Source organism: Rhodnius prolixus, unplaced genomic scaffold, assembly GCF_049639745.1.
Source record: "Rhodnius prolixus isolate KJV_2025 unplaced genomic scaffold, Rpr scaffold_3, whole genome shotgun sequence".
Taxonomy (NCBI): domain Eukaryota; kingdom Metazoa; phylum Arthropoda; class Insecta; order Hemiptera; family Reduviidae; genus Rhodnius; species Rhodnius prolixus.
In genome coordinates, this window is record NW_027411603.1 from 27,368,482 (window position 1) to 27,387,542 (window position 19,061).

Sequence of the window (19,061 nt, forward strand, 5' to 3'; positions counted from 1 at the left end):
AATTTATTTTTTTAATGTTTCTAATTCAAAATTATTATTTTTTATTACACAACCATCTGTTAACGTGCATCTTTTTTACCTATTAACGACCAAAGATTTAAGCAAAATAACTCCCGTGGGCTTACAAGTAAAAAAAAAAAAAAACCGCGAAAAAACTGTGGGTGTCTGCTTGGAGTATATTAAATAGACAAATATAAAAAGCACGTTATGTGCATAACAAATAAAGAAATGAGTAGTCGATAGTGACAAAAAAAAATATATACACATGTGACGCGGTAAAAAATAAGATAAACATGAATTTAAAGTAGTTATAGTTAAAGCAATCTTGTGAGTAGTCACAAGAATAAATAAATGAATAATTCACGACTAAGACTAACGATTAGCTTAAACAACTAAAATAACCAATTAACGACTAAATTAGTCGTTGCTCTTGTCGTGACTAAACTCAGTCAGTCTTGAATTTTACGACGACTAATCTCTAATTAGTTATCAATCATATGGTGACTTATCTGTATTAATCATTAGTCGTGATAAATTTCACGACTAAAACTAACCTTTAGTCGTTAGCCGTAATCGGTCTGAGACTAATTTAGTCATAAGATTAGGACGTTAGTCGTGATTGAAGTTTTGCCCAATTCTGCTATCTGGCGCTAGTAACACTGGCAAGCGAAAACGGTTGGAATTATAACTTCTAGAGCACTTAAAGGTGACATGAATATCCTGATCCCGTTATGGCTGCGGAAAGCTCGGGTGAAAGACCTCCTTAATCTCTCGCTTTGGGTAGGCGTAGCATAGCATTATTAGGAAGACTCTGCTACGCTCAAATCAGCTTTTACTTACTGAAAGTGAACTTTCAACTTTTACACTTTTCTCCTGGAGATAATATGTATACAAACACACGTAGACGCAATGACGTAAGTGTGAAAAAGAGATGAAATCAGTTTAAGATGGGAAGAACGCGGTCCTTAAAAATACATTTTTTAACTTTTTAACACTAAATTTACCGAATTTAAGTAACTGTATAATTTATTTGAATTATATTTAATGATTTTTATTTCATTAATTTTCAATTTCACTAATTCAGCAACAATTTTACTTGGATTATTATTTTTAAAAAAAGGAATAACAAAACTGTCAAATAAAAAAAAAGAAAATAGCTTATTAATGGCAATGTGTGGTCAGTGAATTTTACAATGAAAATACTGAAATAAACAAACCCATTGATTGTCTTCTTTGTAAAGGTGCTTTTCCTAATTGTGCTGGCGTTGGATCTAATATAAAAGTTTTCTCTTCTTCTGAGCAATCCACCTCCATATTTTCGATCGTATCTCCAGCCTTCTGCAAATTTTGTTTGTTTGTTAAATCGACGAAGTTATTGTTCATAAAATTCTTCAATCTGCCATTGGAAACTTATGGCAGAATTTCTAGCTAAGAAAGATCAGAGGGAATAAAAGGAATGAAATCGCTAAACATTTTGCTACAGATGAAACGAAAAATATACTTTGTTTTAACCAATTTTACCTGTGTTCTTGATTCGTAGGATTGATGATTTGAATTTTCCTGATGTTCGTTTGCATTATTTATATCAATCTCAATCTCGATCTGCCTTTCACCTACAAAATGAACAGCAAAATAAGTTCATCATGAATTTTAAAATAACATATTTTTAAGTGCATTGTATAAAACTGAAAACAATAAATAATAATTATACATTTTTTTGGAAGATCTTAGAAAAGTAAAATAACTTTTAACATATAAGAAGAATATACTAATCAACATTCTATTGAACAGTTTCCTTTAAAAAAAATAATCATAAATACCTTGAAAAAAATTTTGCTGCATGTCTCCTAAATTACTTTGAGATTGCTGGCATTCCATTTCTTGAGATCTACGCCAAATAAGTAAAAAAATAATGAAAATAATTGGAAAAAAATACATTAAAATTTTCATTTCGCCGAAAAAACACTATTCTTACAAAAGTATGGAAATATATTTGTATATATATGGATATTTAAATTTTTTCTTGAAAAGAGAATCATAGGCTAAACAAAAGATGGTCAGGTAAGCTAAGTAAAAGAAGTTAATGTGGCATAAGAAAGATAAATGATTTATAACATAAGAACTCTAGGTTTTGAAAATTTATTTTACTATTTTACTATTTTATTGGAATATAGTAGATGCAGGAACAAATGTTTCATATCAGATTCTTGTAGTGAGTACTTAATAAACAAATGTCAACTACTTACGTGTTATTGTTAGAGGGCACAGGATTATGCTTGCTTACAATTACTGTAGGGTTCATAGTTGGTTGTTGTTGAGTACTGCAGGGAGTAACTAATTTCATACCACCATTTTCATTATTGCACATTTGTGGAGCACCAACTGTTGTAATTCTCTTGCCAGTATCACCTGTAGATTAATTTTTTTTTTAACAATAAAGAAAATATTGAATTATATGCCCGCAGCATGAGATTACCCGTTATCTCACAAGATACAATTTACACATTCGCCATCTTTGATGGACGTAGAAAAATTGCAGTTTAAATATGTTATAAGGATGGAATACTATTGCACGAAATTCTATCATTTTAAAGTGAGTAAAAAGTATGTAATCTATTATAATTCTTATAAAAAATTAGTAATTAGTAGTTAGTTATAAACGGATCTCAAACGTAGGACCACTATTTATTAACAAGTTAGATCTAGTGTAGGTTAGATACACCACCATCAATCTGTTTACTTATTTACTATCAAGCAGATACCTACGTAATATTTCTAGGGAACAAAGTAAATAATCGCCTATAAATTGTACATTTGTAAATATCCTATTAACTGCTTATTATTTATAACAAAAGGTGGAAGTTTTAACTTACTGTGTCTTGTTTGACGTTGTTGTAAATACAAATTCTGAATATTAGTAGCACTTCCGGGCACTAATTGATACTTGATTGATGGTTCTGTAGTTCCTCCGACACTACCTCCTCCGGATTGAGACCACGACTGTGAGGATGTATGCTTCAGCAGCAAATTCGTTTGAAGACTGAAGTCTATGTTTGTGGGTAAGAAAGCCAGCGTAACTGGCTGAGTTTGCGAAGTTTGATACGTTGTGTTACTAGTCTTGCAATTAAGACTTGTAGCTTTTATTTGTACAACACTTCCACTGTTTGCACCACTCGAGTTTTCAATGATAGCCTGCTTTACCTGCATGAAATTAAAAAACATGTTTAATGCAGTTGATATGTTTAAAAGACCTTTCTTGGTACTTTCTGATGTAAACGATTTCAATTTAAGTCCTCATTAACTCTTCTCAATGATTCTTAATACCGGAAAATATTAAGTAAATAATAAAATTTTTAGATGCCTAATTTTAAAAACAGTTTAAGGCTACCTTAAAGAAAAAGAAAAAAAAACGTTGTCACCTTACGAAACGAAATGCAAGAGAAAGTAAACCATAATTGATTATTGAGGTTCAGATTACGGTATGAATTTCATAGAAAAACTAAATATTTCTGAGTAGCTGGCAAATAGAAATTGAATTCTGATTCGAGTCAATTAAAACTGTAAGAGTTATAAACATCAAATGAATGCTTTTACCTCGCAGGTTCTTTAATTTTTTTAATTAGACGATTTGTACGGGAATTTTGTCATAGACAATTTAACTTTGTTAGTTGATTACTGTCTAAATACTAAAGTACAATCTGCTTTTTACAATGTACCAAAGTACAATATTTTTAGTAAGGAAGTTCAACAGTTCCACGGACGGTCAATGGCCATGTTGTGGTCTTACAGAAAGGTATTCTTGTTTTGCTTTGTATTTACTACAAAAAAGTATTTTTATGTTGTTGATTTTATTTTAAATAAAGACTTTTTCTTCTTCTTCAGTTCAATAGAATTTATTGAACTTTCTTACTATATCAATATAAAGGATGTAGTTCTTTTGTAAAATCAACTGCGAACTTACCTTAGGGGAGACCGGCATTGTCTTGAAAGCTCCACCTCCAGTAGGCTGAAACGCCGAAACTCCCGTGGGATTAACAGGTGAATGATAAGGATAAGGAAGCATTGTAACATTTTCTCCAGAAGAGGTCGAATGTTTCAAACCACTCGAAGGATTATTACTTCCACCTTCCAATCCTGTTGACCCTAGTCTATTTACAAGAAAAAAAGAAAAGAAGTTTATGTTTATTTATGTTTAAAAAAGACGCATTAAGTTTATTTAAACGAATTGTTACAAAGTAACTTCTCGATTTACTTAGTCTTTTACTAAATTATAGTAAATGCATAAACTCAATATTTTTCAACAATTTTTTCAAGAAAATGGTTGTTCCCTGGATGGCCTCAAGCACTACTTACTCTGTAAAAGAACTGTACTTATTTATTCATAGAAAAACTAAATATTTCTGAGTAGCTGGCAAATAGAAATTGAATTCTGATTCGAGTCAATTAAAACTTTTACCTCGCAGGTTCTTTAATTTTTTTAATTAGACGATTTGTACGGGAATTTTGTCACAGACAATTTAACTTTGTTAGTTGATTACTGTGGGGCAAATGCAAATTCTGAAAACAAAAAAACTTACCTCGCTTTAATTGGTTTAGGCCGACAAGTTACATCTGAAACAACTGTTGTCGAAGAAGTTAATGTAGGAGAATTGCTAGTTCTAAGGTTTGACGAATTGAAACATTGTTGGGTCGGCATTTCCACGTCAACTGTTTCAGGTTTTTCTTTCTTTATATCCAGATCATTATCGTCAGTGCAGATTACCTAAAATAATAAATAATTTCAAAAAATTAAATGTTAGTTAAGAACATACAGAAATTTCGTATACTTGTCCGTTGCTAACTTGTCCTATTTTTCTTTTAAACATAAAAGAGATGGTATATTTCTTTTAAACATAAAAGAGATGGTATATTTCTTTTATTTTATTATTTATAAATTTGTAAAACAGAAATACCGTTGACTAAACAAATATGTATTTCTCTTTGTTTTTCAAATGGTATTTCACTATTGATAAGATTTTGATAAATGAATAATTAATTACATACCATCTGATCATCATCAGAAAATTCATCTTCGTTACTATTGCCGTGGGTAGTAACCTGCTGCAAAGTAACTTCACTGCTTTTAGCATCCGCGCTTTGGCGACTCTGTAATTAATTCAACGTAATTAGAGATAAAGAAAACATAATATGAGAAGAAAAAGTTGCCTAATAATTTAATGGCTAGTGTTTTTTATTTTTTAAATAAAAACTTCTATGCCCTTGGTAACCTTCATTAAAATCTTCCGGTAATTAAAAATAAGTAAATTAGAAGGTAGATAAGATATATTGATGCGTGAAAAGCAGGATATGAGAAACTTTACAGCGGCAGCACTCTCTATAGGAAACCGAGTATGATGGCGATTGTCTTCAGACCTCAAGGAGGTCAATTCAGCCAGCGTGGTATATTGTCAGAGTCTGAACGAGTGGATTAGGGCGAGTAGAGAGTGTAGTATGGGAACTTTTGATATTTTTCAGCGCAATTTGTTGTACGAATGGGATGTTAAGATTGTTATGAAGAGTAAGGTTAGTCACATAGAAAGGAGAGTCAACTATCTGTCGAAGAAGTTTTGATTGGAATCTCTATACATCCGTATGTTGTAGGTTTGGCTGAACCCCACAGCTCTAGTTCGTATGTCCACATAGGTTTAAGAATATTATATATTAAACAAAGATTAAACATAAAATACAAGGAAGCAATCTTAAGAAAAAATGCTTACTCAGATTCAACCAATAATTAGAAAAAATTATAATTGAAAACAGTGATTTTGTAAGAAAAAATAAATAAAATAAGGGAAATTATTAAGTAATGTAAACTACTTTAATAAAAATAAATATGTACTTCAACAGAGGTGCTAGCTCCAGAATGCTGAAGCTGTAGGTTAGTTGACACCGCCTCACCACCCTCATCAACTGAACCCAATTTTCCTCGACCTGCCGAGCCGGATGAAGACTTCCTACGATCTTTAGAACACCATTTCCATTCTGGATGAGCTTTAAAATGGGCCTCTTTTACCTAAAGGACATAATTTCGTGAACGAAACAATGTTGATATTCATAATTATTTTTTCAAAGGTGGGTAATCTTTTAGTTATAAATGTGATGTTTTAAAAGGTGTGACAACAATTTAAGGGAGTGTCCATTATATAAAAAATTCATTAACCTTAAAGCATTCATCTCATTTTCTGAATATCCAACTCTTTTCGAATATTGGAGACGACTAAGTTGTTGAAATAAATTAGAGTTATTCCCAGAAAAATTTAAAAACAAAAAATGTTATATAATTAAGTGGTACTTATATTGTGGACTATTGTTAATCGTTTTTGGTGTCTGATTTGTTACTCCAAAAGAATATTGTCAATTTCAGACATTATTTTTTGTTTTTGCCAAACTTTCGTCTAGGGCGACTAGTACACCTTCAGGGCTTATGCTATTAACCATTATATTTTTTTTACATTGTTATATATAAGATTGTTTATAAACAGTTCACGTAAAGTTGCAAATTATATGGTGCTAACCATTTATAATTTTTTCCTTGATTAAAAAATAAGAGATTTTTTGTTGCCACCCAGGAAAATTGGTTTCGAGAGAAGAAACACATCTAAAGAAATAGCACTAACAGAAAATGTTGGCCTTCTTGCTAGAGGCTGATATGTTGAGCCAATCTCCCCATCCCGACCAACGCAAAAGCTATATTATTACTATGAAACCAATAAGAAGATCAACCCCACTACAAAGAATCTCTCATTAAAAAAAAGTATTCTTGAATTATTTGCAGCACTATTATTTGTTACTGTGCTGCTAGCATGACAAATTAGGCATTTCTGCGCACTGCTAAGCACCTCCTAGAAAATTTGCTCCTACAATCACACATAATGTAGCTTGACTTTTGTGAAAGATAGCACCACTTTTAGTTCTTTTGAGCTGATTAGAATGGAATAAGTTATTATTGTGTTGCTAATTAAAATTTCTCTTCAACGCTGCATTATGTGGCTTCTGAATGAAGCTTTGGGTTGGGTTCTTGCAATAGATGTTATTTTCATTTATCCAGAGGAGAGACTTCAACGGTTTGAGTTCAAGCAATTAATCTTTTCTTGAAACCTAAATACAACAAACTTCGCTACAAAGTAAATAACTTCAATAATATACATAAAAGGTGCCATTTGCGAGAAAAAAATCAATAAAAACTACAAAAATCTTTTCAGTGAAACAGTATTTTTAAAAAATCTATTCATATTAACAGCGCTTAAATTATATTTAGTAAATTGGCACAAAAAATTTAGAAATATTTTTTTCAGTTGTATATGATAAATACAATATAACTCACACACAAAACACATATTAGTCTAAAAATATATAGCTACAGACCAATTAGTAAAAACCACTTTATTGAACTCAAGGGATCTATGAACGGATATCACACAATCTCAATATTTACTAAATACAGTAAGAGTAAGAAAAAAAAACAAAAATCTTACTTCTGAAGCCAACTCATGATACTGCTGTTTTTCTTCAGGACCAAGTGCATACCACCATTCACCAAGTATTTTAGACACTGTCCTATTATCTTGATTTGGATGTCGTTGATGAACTAGTGCCCTATGTCTTTTAGAGAAGATCATGAAAGCATTCATTGGCCGCCTAATTCGATCTTTGGCCTGCAATATTATCAACTGAATTAAAAAAAAAAAATGCTTCAAGATTGAAGATAGGTCATTCTAAAACATTTGTTTCTACATATAATTATTGTACCTGTAAATTTTAAAAGTGAATCTACATAAAATTAGCGAAATACAAAAATTGTACTCACTTTAAGTGGAGATTGAGGCTCTTTATTATTGCCACCACCTCCCGAACTCTGTAAAGAACTTAGAGACTGAGTTCTCCTTTTGCCCGAAACACTAGATCCACTTCCTTGTGCATTCCCAGCATTATTTGTACCACTTGTTACTGTTTCTTCTCTAACTGCTTCGAACACATCATCCTCCTCTTCGTCATCTTGACTGGTAGTGGCGCCGGTTCTTCCACTCAAACTCAAAAAATGATGATGATGTTGATGTCCTCCAACTGTTTCCGTAGGGACAGGTGGCGCTGATAATGGAGGCGAGAGCAATGGAGGTGTTAGAGGAGGAGAATTACCTCCATCTAACAAAGGTACGAGACTTTCCCATGGATAAACTGTCATTCCTTGGGACGTATTCACACCTTTATAACATAAAAATCACTATGAATTTGGCAGTACATACGTGGTACAAACAGGCTTAACAGGCTTAATATGGCCCGTTTAACACGTGTACGGACACGATATTTCATACCCTGCATAACGTTTGCTATGAATGCAATAATGATACCAATTTAATGTAGGAGAAAGAGAGGAAGACTGCTTCAAAACTAATTATTTCAACCATCGTAGTAACTGAAGGAGAAAGTTACAAATAGATATCACAAAGGAGAATTGACTGTCTTTGCTTAAAACACGCTAACGTTCAAAATTAATAACTTGTTATTTGAATCCCAAGCCGGTTAATTTAATTTTATTTAATTAATTTAATTAGTTAATTTCTTATTAGTTAATACTTTCGTTAATTTCTTTTATCATAAATAAAGCCTTGTTTGCAGAAATTCTTTAAATAAATCGAATTCTTAATTAAATTATAAGAACACTTGAGAATGTTTACAATAAACTTACCAACAGACCCATTACCATGTGGAGGAGGCGGTGGAGGTCTGTGATCGTCGGATTTGTGCTGCTGCAGAGGCAACACTGGTAACAATTCAGTAGGATTGACTATGACATGTTGGTACATATTAGTTGATTTGTTAGTATTATTATTAGTAGTTGAAGCACTATGTTGCCCCTGCTGTTGTCCAACAAGCAGCCTCTGTTCACTGTTGGTATTCAGCTGTTGCTCTCTTTCCTGTTGCAGAGCCGGTGACGGTGTCTGTTGTACAAGGGTGCTAGGCATACTTTCATTCTGGTATTTAGCCATCTAAAGATAAATAATTAAATCTCAATATTATTAAAATCTTAAATGTGTAGTAGTAAGCATATTATAATTTTACCAAATGACTAAATAAATATCGAAGTTAAATTTATGAAGTGACAGATATGTAGAAGACAAAATCCAATGTTTAATCTGCCAGAGGTTTTTTGTTTATGGCATCAACATGTTCGAGTTCATCTTATTCATGAATAAAATATTATTAGGTTAAAAAAAAAGGTCATGATTTTTCCAAATAAGTTGATTTATACTTTAAGCAACGTCTAAAGAAACATGATAGAAAGATACTACGGAGGTAACTTACATAATAAATTAAAAAAATAGTTGCATGTCAAACCTGTTGTAGAACACTATGCTTGTCAGTGTTCAATAAAGAAGAATTGGTAGTATCTCTTCTAATAACGGTCTCTTGTAACTGAAGAGGAGGCGGCACACTATTTCCACTGACTCTCTGTATCATTTGTCTGTCTTCAGCTATTTTTAATACCCTAAGATTGGAAGTTTGCTCTTGTACGTCAGTGGCTTGTTGATGTTCTTCATTGACTTTAAGATGTTCATCACTTCCGATTCCATGCAACTGTTCGAATATCAAATAAAAACATGACTTGTGAGAATAAACAGATACATCATCTTTACACGCATATTTTGTGTCTTTAAAGACCAACAAACCAGAATGAGAGCTAATCAAGTTATAGAGAGCTAAGAGTAATCAAATTAACTTTAACTGCTGTTTAAAACGTTCCGGAGAATAATTTAATGTAGTTTTAGGAAATCAATGTCTCAGAAATCAGTTTTAGGAAATCAAGTCAAGTTTACTTCTACATTTGCAAACTATAATTGAAAGACATGGTGTATCAGCCAAATTTAGCATAATAAGAATAGATTAAATCAATAAAAAGAACATAATAAGGGTAACTAGAATAAGAGAAAAGTAATTAAGTATTGTTTTTTAAAACAAATATCATCATAAAAAGTTTTACTGAAAATTAATTTAATTTATAAGTGCGTGTTGCTTACTTCAAAGTATCATCTCTTATTATGGAAATGCGAGTTTTTTTTTATACGTAGTTTTTTGTTTTTATTTTGATTAAAAGATTTTCTCAGCGAAGGGAAATGCTTAAACTAACGGTTTTAACTTGATCCTAGAAGAAATACTACATTCTTTTTTTAGTATAACAGAAAATAAATTTCCTAATGATATTAACATAAGTCACATAAATGGTCCATTAACTTGTTTACAATAAAAGATACAAATTCCATTTTTGATATTACGTCATTAAGTTAATTTGGTAATGCATTTGGACACCATGTTAATCCTGAGAACAGCACTAAGTACTTCTAAATAATAACATACTTCCTGAGTAGAACTGGTCATTAGTGCTTGGTGCAATATATATCCATGAGTTGTAGATGTATCAGTGGATGGAGGAGAAGGACTTTCCACTTTCCATGCAATATGAGGTCCTCCTAACTGTTGCTGCTGTTGTCTCTGCTGTTGCTGTTGAGGGTTGGGAGATATTCTAATCACACTTGTAGCCAGTCCACTACTTGTTTCTTCTTCCAAATGGTGTTGAGGTTGCTGATGCACAATTAAAGTTGCAGGACGAACTAGTTCAGGTCTGCAAAAATTAGAAAAATGGACTTATTATCATTCACCTAGTGGCATTGTGATAGCGCTCATTATAGTAATTATTTTAGGGTATAACTTTAATCTAGATACAAAATCATCTAAAACAGCAAAAGGAAAAATCCAAAAATTAAAATCTAAGATAAATTATTAAATAGTTACAAGAAATATTAGGGAGTAGGTTTTATAAATGAAGTTGTAATTTACCTAATGACATGTTGGCTGTTGTAGGCTGAGCCTACCATAAAATGCGGTACTGGCGAAGGCCTTTGTTGTAAAGTTTGATGATGTCGTTGGCCTAGACTTGTTATAGGTAAGAAGACATTTTGCACAGAACCAACAACAGTCACAGGAGATCGAAGAGAACCACCAAGAGATGATGATGGAGACCTAGTACCTCTACCATTACTGCCATTGCCTTGCTGATGATGTAAATGGTGTTGACTTGTCGGTGAGTAACCAGGAGTAGCAGTGCGAGAACCAGTACCCAAAGATACTAAAGGCAACGGAAAATAACAAAGGGAATGAGAAAGTAAGCATTATAGATTTGCTCTAACATTGTAAGTTCTTAACGCTTAAGGGTCGGTTACTTTAAATTTAGGAAGGCATTGTTTTTAAGATTGCCATTATTAACCACTTGATTTTCTTGATTAATGAAACCCAAAAAGCATTAAATAGTTATTAAGTAAACTTGGCAATTCGATTTTCTTTTTTCTTATAGCAAGTAAAACAATTACAATTATTAATAAGAATAATTAATATTTCCAAAATTCTTAAGACATTATTCTTCAATAGTCATGGCAATTAATTGATGAAAATAGAGAAACACTTTAAGAAAAACAGTGTACTTTATGTAGTGAGTAATTTATGAAGACATAATAAAATCCCGATGTAATTATCAGGTAAAATTACAGAAGGCTGCTGCCATTTTCTGAGAAACGATAATATCAGGCAGTTTTTCGTAAGGATAAACTACGAGCGAAAAAAGGCTTATATTGCAACCAGACATAGAAGATAATACTATTTCAAGGTAAATACGACTGTCTAAATAAGATCGGTTTATGTAAAACTCTGATGGATCCCAGGAAGTTCCACTAAAATCATTCGTCTGTTTGGGCAGTACAATTGACAATAACATATTCCAAAGGGCGGAAAATAAAAAAGAAGTCAAGGTATCACACATTGATAGTTTCACACGTTCGATTTAAAAAAAAAAGGTGACCCTCTAGAAAATTGGAGTGGTTAACAAGAGAAATCAGTGAACCAACAGAAGACAAAAGAATTATTTACAGAATGTGGTGGGGATAGAGGCAATCAGCGTTAGGGAGCATTTCTTTGATTGGATGAAGGACTTCGCTTATTACTCTCTGTTAAATTATGAAAACCAGCGCGCAAAAGGAACTAAAGTGGAGAATTCTCCTTGCGAATTGAGGTTTTAATAAACGATCTTAAAATGCTATGTAGGAAGTAGAATGCTCTGTTATGACTTTGTGTCAGAATGTAGGCGTTAAGAATAGAATGAACTCGCATTGTTTGGGAAAATCTCAGATTCCATTCAGAACGATCGGACAACGAATGTGAGGTAGCACGAGCCCTGTTTGGGGTAAATAACAGGAAAATAATAGCACAATATAAATTTGGACGGCGAAGTTAATTGACGGGGACCAAGGCTCTCGCAGGGCAAAAAAAAATCACTTTCTTTAGAGTTAGACCTACAGTGCTGAAAAACAAGAGATTTTACCCTTTACCTTTTACACCTTTATAGGCATGGACGAACATCCATCTTTAGAATGTATTGCCGTACTAACATAAATATCGTAGGCGCATAGCCGAGTGATAAAAAGCGAGGTTCGCAAATCTAAGATGTATTGTTGGTACAGGGTTCGGTTCCCGGTCAAGATCTTGGATTTTATTTAATGGTTAATTTGAGTAATTTAAAGTAAAATATGTTTTTCTAGACTTTTACGTCCAGGAATCCTAACACAGTAACTGGACCCCTCTAATGTTAAAGCCCGCCTGAAAAAATAGGCATTATTTACTTAGATTCTATACAAATATCGCTGAGAGATTACTTTCTCAATACATGCACAATGATTTGTTTACACGTTTCGGTAATTTTTCTGTTAACTAAAACATTCCGACGTCAGTAACCAAAACAAAAAATAAATATTAAAATAATAATCTATCGTGGAAAATATCTGAATGTTACTCACTTTAGAATTCTGACTAAAGTATCACTAAAAATTACCGTAACTTGTATGTAATGTCTGTCAGTATACGTTTGAAATAGTTCGCACAAAGGTCAAATGAAACCACGCTATCGTCACATACACATCCTTCTCACAGTGGAAAGTAGTAAGATATGTGTTAAATCAGAAAGAAATGAAGAAAGAATACGTTTTAATTTAATTAAGTTATTTCGGAACTTAATTAGTGGAGTTATACTGTCTAGGACAAAATTTATATTTTAGCTCCATGTGGGGATCTAAATAAGTTGGAGGGAAGATTATTAGAACAATGTTCATTCTCAATGTTACAAGAAACAGTATTTTGGTATCAGTACGTTAACGAACAAAGGAAGTGATTGCCTGTTTGAATGGAAGTTCTTTCATTACTTGCAATTTTTGCATCGCCCTTTTCTAATTAAGCAGTTAAATTTTTATTAACGGCAGTAATTTTTTGTTTTATTTAGTCTAAGTTGTTCGCTTAGCTTGGACACTACAATACAAAAAACAAAATTTTATTATTTTTGAACTTTTTAATTAAATTTTATTTTAGGAGAATCTTTAATGGAATCCTGATTTTCCACTTCTTCATTCCTATCGAAATTCTATGATTAGTAAAAGTATATCTTTCTATCTTTTACTTAACTACTGAATCCTGATAAGAACTAAATGATTATTATGACTTTGTAAAGGAATATTGACTTTAGAAATCTTAATATTAGTAGATTCTGAAGCGAAAAATTCAATGGGCTAAAAATTACCTAGCATATTAGCTGCTTCGGTTTCTTCTGGATCAAACTGACCAGTCATTCGTCTTTCTACATAGTTAGGGGAAGTTTCAGAATCTCTAGAAGTATCTTCACCATCAGCTGTACTTCCACCTCCCCCCTTATTCCTGAATAAAAATTTTAACACAACTATTAATACAAATTTCCATTACGGAAATTATTTTTAAAATCTTATGCTTATCATGTCTTCAGCAAAGCATTAGAGCATAGTTAATCGTCAAAAAGCACTAAAAAAAATTGCATTTATAATGTATCTGATATCAATAATGTCAAGACATTAATAAACATCCAACCTGTTAAAATTGGCCTGCAATAAAGATTTAGAGCCTTTGAGTCCTAGATGTCTGCTACAATAACCCCTTCGTTGAGATTCCTTAGTGCAACCATCTTTTGAACAAAGTCTTCTCCACTGCTTTCCATTGAACTTCTTTCTAATACCACTAGGAGTAGAAACGACATCACCTTTTTTGTACTTATGTGGCGTTGCTGCTTGAGATCTATAATAAAATTAGCAAAAAAAATTAACAATTTACAATATTTTATCAGGGAGCGCAGTTGTTTTTCTTCTTAAAATATAAAAAAACACCAATTAAGGGCCTCTTTTTTTGGAGCTTTCCTTTGAAAGTATTCGAAACATATCACTTTTATGAAAACCTTTTTAACTTGAAGTTTGGTTGTAAGTTATGCCAACTTGTTATTAGTGCCAGTAAAGTGTAAGTATAAATTAGTATAAGTGTAAACCTTTCAATACCAATTTTAATTCTGTTTCTGAAGGAAGTTAATTTTTAAAGAAACAAAGCAATTTAAAAAAAAAATGTTTAAGGGAATTTCACAACTGAAAATGTTTTGTCAATTTGCTTCTCGGAGAACTGTAAGTTTCCTTTAAACCAGGATCATCAATGTGGTCGATATAATAAAATTAGGGGTCGATGAATACTAATGCTATTCAATTCCAAATTTATTGACAGCAATGTGATATAAAAGATTTTCGTTTGGAATACCATTTTTAATTCCAATATAGTAAGTGAAGCCTAGCTGACGCGAGGTCATTTTTAAGCACGTTACACATGAGCTATGTCCCCGCCATTGCGCTTTCGTCTTCCTTTTTCTATTCACCATAACGTTTCAAACATAGCCGAACCAAATATTGTCAACCTTGCCAAGCATCATCAAGCACATATTTCTCATTAATTTAAGTAAAAATTTAATTTTGTCAAAATAAATCATTTAAGAAACACATAATTTGTATTTTCTTTTTTTTACAATTTTTTTTTATAAAGGGGTTGATAAGTTATTAGCAAATTTTTAAAGTTTGGCCCCTGCTTTAAACTAATTCAATGCTTAGCGCGAGGCAGTAATCTCTGGTTTCCTAAATATTCTAATTTGGTAAAAGCCTGAATTAATTATTCTGAAATTAAACTTTCAGGCGTGGTTAAAAACATGAAATTGCCGTTTTAAAAAACAGATGCATTAATGAAATGAAGTTCATCTCTCAAATCAGACATCTCTGAAACCTGCACCATAATACATTTCAACTATATCCATTTGGGTACCAATGAAATCAGGTGTTGACGCCCTTTCATTAAATAAAATAAACCTAATCAATCTTTTAGTTTTTTTTTTCGTCTTTACCTTCTGTGTGTGCGATTAGCCAATATCATTACTTACAATACTAGAAAATTAATTTTTTCAATGACAGAGAATTACAGTAATAATTCTTGTAGTTCTTGCCTCTTCTTTGAAAGAAAAAATAAAAAGATTTTCAAAATAGAAATGAGCATACCACAAAATACATAACTGTATTCTCAAATGATACCAATGATTTTAGAATCGCAGACTATTAACATTTCCCAAAGTAGCAAATAAATTTTCTTTCATGTAGTATGTATTTTAAACATGCTAAAGAAAAAAAATTTTTTTTCAGATTCCAATTTCTTTTTAAAACTACATTATTTGTATTATCTTTGCAACTTATTTTGTTTACTATGGCTATTTCAATTTTTTGTATTTTGTGTTATACGTTAACCGTAATTTCTGTCACCATTTATGACTGACTGCAGAATTAATCCGTCAAGGCCGTGGGGCTATAAGGATGATTGTAGGCCTATTAACTGGCCACTGCAGGCTCGGGAAACACATGCATCGCATGGACCTGGCAGATGATAGCCTTTGCAGGTACTGTCAGAAAGAGGAGGAAACGGCACTGCACGTGTTGTGCCAGTACGAAGGGCTCATATGGCTAAGAATGTTACTTCTCGGGGAGGAAAAACCAAGGCCTGTGAGCTTTACCCAAGAGCCGCTCCCCAGCATCAAGAGTCTGATTAAAAGGACAGGTCTGGAGGGTGAGCTTTAGAGTGAAGGCAGCCACAATAGATCCAAAGAGGTCGCAGTGGCATAGGCCTTGAGGCCGCCCTAGTCTAATCTATCTACCCTTTATGAGCTCAAAAATAATAAACAAACAATACAATTTTTACCAAAATTTTTATTAGGTTTTTGTATTTTTTATTGGTAATATTTATTAAATTTAGGCTTGACCGTGAATTAAACCCACAACCACAGTGTTTATTAGCTTTGAGAGGCCTGTCTCTAACTGCTTGGTTATCGTGAATCCTTTTTAGTAAGTATCGTGATGAGCTAGAATTTACCTGTGGGTTACGAACACCTGAGTAGTAGCATACATCAACTAACTTTGCGTTCCTTCTATGTCCTGAGTGAGTTTGGCGATGTAAGTAAGCATTTAGTATAGTTAAGAATTAAGTTTCCTGGACCTAAACCACTTCCACCTTAATGGTTATATGACAAGGATTACATAACAAGCATTCTAATAATGCTAAAAAAATATAAGATTATTTGTGAGGATTGGGCAACACAATGATTTGTGTTACGGTGCCATTTAGGCCCAGCGTCACCTCAGTGGAGAAGGGGGTGGGTCGTGATGAGGAAGAAACCAATAAAATAAAATAAGATGAGTAAAAGAGAGGATAAAAAAAGAATAAAAGAAAATGTATTCAGGGCGCCACGCTGTTTTAAGTTAGTTCCGCAGGGAACAGCGAACCTACGGGAACATACTGGTTTTTAGGCCTGCAACAAAAAAAATAGGTTGGAGGGAGGGAGTTCTGGAAAAAAAAAGAAAAAGAAGAAGGCGATTTGGAGAAAAAAGTGTATATTGAAAAAAACGAAATTTTTAATGAAACCAAAAAGTATTTGGTGGCAAATGTGTATCTTTTTACATACTATCAGTTAGAGTCACGGCACTTAAATATTCAATATATTAAATCAAGTAAGAGCTGTATTTAAACAATAAAGAAAATGGGAAAAACCTTGTTCAGGAGAAAAACCCAGGGCGGTAGCTTCCGTGTAACTGTTCTATTTCTTGTAATAACCAAAAAATATCTTAATAGGGTTACAAAACTAAAAAGATTACACTGTTGAAAACCTTAATTATATACAATATAATTGGGGAAAAAAGAAAGCCGTGAAAACTATATACATAACTGTCTACAAAAGAAATACTTAGCTTACCCCAGACCTGGGTCTTACTCGGTTTTGCGGGGGTGAAATTGTATTCACTGTTTTCAAATGCCTTTCCGGCGCCTGTTCGCAGGCCACTGCAGCACTTCTCCCAACTTCCTTCTCTGTGGTTGATTTCGTTGAGCGCAATCCCCACACTGGGAAATGTTCACCACCGTTGGTAACTTCACCCGCTCACGAAAAATTTCCCAATTTCTGTCCGAAAATTGTAGGTCTATCCGGCCAAGCCGACGAAAGGAAGTCACCTTGTAACAGAGCTATCAGTGGCTTACTGCCCACAGACGGGCTCTGCCTCTCCGCATACGCGCCGCTCTCTGTTTATCCCCTTTTGTTCGCTTCATAAACAGGCCGAAGTACAATTTCACTCGCTTAACTTGCCAAAGACGTATTTCTTTCTATTCATATTCCATTTGATGTACACATTTGCCCACTAATTGAATTGTTACCCGATTTTCTATAAAAGTTAATTAAAAATTCTTGGTACCAGATTTTCTATCTGTATATCTGTGAATGTGAAGTTCTTATGTACTATTTGTAACTTCGATTCCTATTCCTCCAGGAACATTCTTAAACTTTTCTAACTTTGTTCCTTCTTTTTTATTAGGCTTGTAGCAAATCCGATTATATAAAAAAGTGAAAAGTGCTTCGATAATTAATTTAGCAGCAAGGTAAAGGCAGGTACAGATTTTTATATTTTTATTTTGTACATAAGTTGTCAATGCTGAAGGTGGAAAAAGAACTGGTCAAAGAAGTAAAAATAAAAATACTTTAAAAATCTGCTGAATGTTTAAGAAAATTTTAAGTTGGAAAATATAATTACAGAGCAAAATAAACATTTTTATCAATCTTGCTAAAATTGGTTGAATATACTCGTAATAGAAAGGAGTTAAAATATATAAATAGTACATAAACCAACATACCTAGGTGTTGCTGGTGTCGATCGAGGTGTTATACTCCTGTGATCCATTAAACTTGAGGTACTTCCTCGGCTGTGCACGCTGCTTCTTTTGCTACTACCAGATAATTTGCAAGCATCTACATCAAAAATTTGAAATATATATCATATATGAAAAGAATATGTGCTATTTAAATTCATATAATCATAAAACGAAACATTTTAGTCCAGATTAATTCCATGTTACGACTGAAACGAAAATGTTTCAATTATAGTGTTTGTAAAAGATGAACTATACACAACTTAACAGCTGTGAACTGAATTACCATGATAGAGAAAAGTTTCTGATCATCATTGACTCGCTTAAGTTGAGCACACAGATAAAGCACTAGGTAAGGCAAGTATACCGAAAGAAGAGGATGTTAAAAAGAGAATCCGGTAGCGTTATTTGTGTGGATTATGTAGGCTAGTTTCTAAAATATGTCACAGCTCTAAGATTTAGAGTATTCGACATCAGCCAATAAGCCTGGTGGACACCCCGGGTTTCCCTGACAGTGTTTGATATTCTTTTCTTTTAATTGGGTGTGGTTCTATGAGTCCAAAAATAGGTTAGTAGGCACGAAGAGATCGAACTAGAAAAAGACAGGAGAACAGGAGACCCGCTGTAATATAAAAGTGGTTTACTGGCATTTTTGGGGGGTTCATACATTCAAGATAAAGGTAAAAATCTTTTCTGGTCAATACGTCTGTCTTTCACTAACTACAAATTTCTTAATCAATCCCAAGGAAGTAACCAAGATAAATATGGAGTACAGCTTCCTGCTACTTTCAGTTTTTGACATTTACGTACATACAGAGCATTTGAAACTCAATTTTTCGGATGTGGGGGACCACAAAACAGATATTTCCTGTTAAATTAACATGATCGCAATGCTTTTCGTTCCAGCAGTTACAGAA

General features: G+C 32.9%; 1 protein-coding gene across 7 annotated transcripts in view; it reads right to left on the bottom strand.

Moving 5' to 3' along the window:
- Positions 1–19,061, bottom strand: part of LOC141452643 (protein capicua homolog) — a 36,066-nt gene that overhangs the window by 13,010 nt on the left and 3,995 nt on the right. For 5 of the 7 annotated variants that reach the window (XR_012457517.1, XR_012457516.1, XM_074124995.1 and 2 more), the window contains 18 exons: positions 18,130–18,244; positions 13,972–14,175; positions 13,652–13,785; positions 10,873–11,161; positions 10,393–10,657; positions 9,376–9,615; positions 8,726–9,026; positions 7,847–8,241; positions 7,515–7,694; positions 5,879–6,052; positions 5,044–5,145; positions 4,578–4,762; positions 3,962–4,148; positions 2,874–3,201; positions 2,247–2,409; positions 1,821–1,888; positions 1,522–1,613; positions 1,218–1,338 (listed from right to left, as the gene is read on the bottom strand). Coding sequence is in view for 5 of the 7 variants with exons in the window: in XM_074124995.1 (XP_073981096.1) it covers positions 1,218–1,338; positions 1,522–1,613; positions 1,821–1,888; positions 2,247–2,409; positions 2,874–3,201; positions 3,962–4,148; positions 4,578–4,762; positions 5,044–5,145; positions 5,879–6,052; positions 7,515–7,694; positions 7,847–8,241; positions 8,726–9,026; positions 9,376–9,615; positions 10,393–10,657; positions 10,873–11,161; positions 13,652–13,785; positions 13,972–14,175; positions 18,130–18,244 (3,543 nt within the window). In the remaining 2 variants the exon portion in view is untranslated. Of the gene's footprint in view, positions 1–1,217; positions 1,429–1,521; positions 1,614–1,820; positions 1,889–2,246; positions 2,410–2,873; positions 3,202–3,961; positions 4,149–4,577; positions 4,763–5,043; positions 5,146–5,878; positions 6,053–7,514; positions 7,695–7,846; positions 8,242–8,725; positions 9,027–9,375; positions 9,616–10,392; positions 10,658–10,872; positions 11,162–13,651; positions 13,786–13,971; positions 14,176–18,129; positions 18,245–19,061 lie in introns of those variants that run through there. The other 2 variants (XM_074124997.1, XM_074124996.1) reach the window with 2 other exon arrangements.